The sequence below is a fragment of the Oncorhynchus nerka genome, unplaced genomic scaffold, assembly GCF_034236695.1.
Source record: "Oncorhynchus nerka isolate Pitt River unplaced genomic scaffold, Oner_Uvic_2.0 unplaced_scaffold_915, whole genome shotgun sequence".
NCBI classification, from domain to species: Eukaryota; Metazoa; Chordata; class Actinopteri; order Salmoniformes; family Salmonidae; genus Oncorhynchus; species Oncorhynchus nerka.
The window spans coordinates 1-2,500 of NW_027040389.1; the positions used below are offsets into that span (position 1 = coordinate 1).

At 52.3% G+C, this 2,500-nt stretch overlaps 1 protein-coding gene across 1 annotated transcript in view; it reads right to left on the bottom strand.

Moving 5' to 3' along the window:
* Positions 1–1,855: 1,855 nt before the first annotated feature.
* Positions 1,856–2,500, bottom strand: part of LOC135570710 (huntingtin-like) — a gene marked incomplete at its 3' end in the record, with an annotated part of 59,634 nt that continues 58,989 nt past the window's right edge. The window contains 1 exon segment of the mRNA XM_065016670.1: positions 1,856–2,033. Within this exon segment, the coding sequence (XP_064872742.1) occupies positions 1,856–2,033 (178 nt within the window).

A 2,500-nucleotide genomic window follows, 5' to 3' on the forward strand; every position in this document is an offset into this window, starting at 1 on the left:
GAGAGGAAGAGGAGAGAGAGAGAGAGAGAGAGGAAGAGGAGAGAGAGAGAGAGAGAGGAAGGGGAGAGAGAGAGAGAGAGAGAGAGAGAGGAAGAGGGGAGAGAGAGAGAGAGAGAGAGGAAAGAGGAGGAGAGGAAGAGGGAGAGAGAGGAAGAGAGGGAGAGAGAGAGGAAGAGGAGAGAGAGAGAGAGAGAGAGGAAGAGGAGAGAGGTAAAGTGAGGGAGAGGTAAAAAAAGGGGGAGAGGAGAGAGAGGGGGAGAGAGAGAGAGAGAGGGGGAGAGAGGTAAAGGGAGAGAGAGAGAGGGGAGAGAGAGAGGGATGGGAGGAGAGAGAGAGGGATGGAGAGAGAGAGAGGGATGGGAGGAGAGAGAGAGGGATGGGAGGAGAGAGAGAGAGGTAGAGGGGGAGAGAGGTAAAGGAAAGAGAGTTTAATACTTTATCTGGATGTGTAATAAAACATTGGCAGCAGAGGAAAAACCAAGAAGTCATTCAGGCAGTAAGGCCAGAGGGGTGGGTATATGGCCAGAAGGGGTGGGGTATATGGCCAGAGGGGGTGGGGTATATGGCCAGAGGGGTGGGTATATGGCCAGAGGGGGTGTGGTATATGGCCAGAGGGGGTGTGGTATATGGCCAGAGGGGTTGGGGTATATGGCCAGAGGGGTCAGAGGGGGTGTGGTATATGGCCAGAGGGGGTGTGGTATATGGCCAGAGGGGGTATATGGGGTATATGGCCAGAGGGGTGGGGTATATGGCCAGAGGGGGTGTGGTATATGGCCAGAGGGGGTGTGGTATATGGCCAGAGGGGGTGGGGTATATGGCCCAGAGGGGGTGTGGTATATGGCCCAGAGGGGGTGTGGTATATGGCCAGAGGGGGTGTGGTATATGGTTAATATACCACGGCTAAGGGCTGTTCTTTTATTTTACCTTTATTTAACCAGGCAAGTCAGTTAAGAAAACATTCTTATTTACAATGACGGTCTAGGAACAGTGGGTTAACTGGTCTAGGAACAGTGAGTTAACTGGTCTAGGAACAGTGGGTTAACTGGTCTAGGAACAGTGGGTTAACTGGTCTAGGAACAGTGGGTTAACTGCCTGTTCAGGGGCAGAACGACAGATTTGTACCTTGTCAGCTCGGGGATTTGAACTTGCAACCTTCCGGTTACTAGTCCAACACTCTAACCACTAGGCTACCCTGCCGCCCCTCCACTCTAACCACTAGGCTACCCTGCCGCCCCTCCACTCTAACCACTAGGCTACCCTGCCGCCCCTCCACTCTAACCACTAGGCTACCCTCCTCCACTCTAACCACTAGGCTACCCTACGCTCTAACCACTAGGCTGCCCTGCCGCCCCCCTCCACTCTAACCACTAGGCTACCCTGCCGCCCCTCCACTCTAACCACTAGGCTACCCTGCCGCCCCTCCACTCTAACCACTAGGCTACCCTGCCGCCCCTCCACTCTAACCACTAGGCTACCCTGCCGCCCCTCCACTCTAACCACTAGGCTACCCTGCCGCCCCTCCACTCTAACCACTAGGCTACCCTGCCGCCCCATCACGACGCAACGCGGAGTGCCTGGATACAGCCCTTAACCGTGGTATACTAGCAATATGCCACAGACCCCCTGAGGTGCCTTATTGCTTTAATAAACTGGTTACCAATGTAATTAGAGCAGTAAAAACACGTTTTGTCAAACCCCTGGTATACGGTCTGATATACCACGGCTGTCAGCCAATCAGCATTCAGCGCTCAAACCATCCAGTTTATAATTGAGGTTTAGTCACGGTCACACCACATGCAAATCCACTAATTGTGGCCAAGTTCATTCCCTCTCTCCTTCACACACACACACTAACCTGCAGTGATGAGGAGTCGTAGACAGTGTATGACAGAGCAGGTGTGTGTTTTGTACGGGGCTGTAGACAGTGTGTTCCAGACACAGGGTTGTTGCAGAGCCAGACACAGACAGGACAGAGCCCCCTGCAGGTCAACACTCAGAGGAACACTGTCCTGGAGAACACGCCAGACCACCAACTGGAGCGAGAGAGGGGGGAGAGATAGAGAGAGAGACAGAGAGAGAGAGAGAGAGAGAGAGAGAGAGAGAGAGAGAAGGAGAGAGAGAGATAGAGAGAAAGACAGAGAGAGAGAGAGACCATGAAGCAGGGTTTATTCTGGATGAAAACGGGGATTAGGTGGTGGGCGAGAGCCCCCTCATCTTGGGGGTGTAGAGAAATTTTTGAAGTTTTAAGCAAATTTCCTGCAATTCTAGAAACGTCTCCATGGAGATGAGAGAAAAATGGTGGCGTTTTAAAAGCTAATTTTGGTCGATGATATGTGCATGTTGTCATGGCTGATGTGCATGTTGTCATGGCTGATGTGCATGTTGTCATGGCTGATGTGCATGTTGTCATGGCTGATGTGCATGTTGTCATGGCTGATGTGCATGTTGTCATGGCCGATGTGCATGTTGTCATGACCGATGTGCATGTTGTCATGGCTGA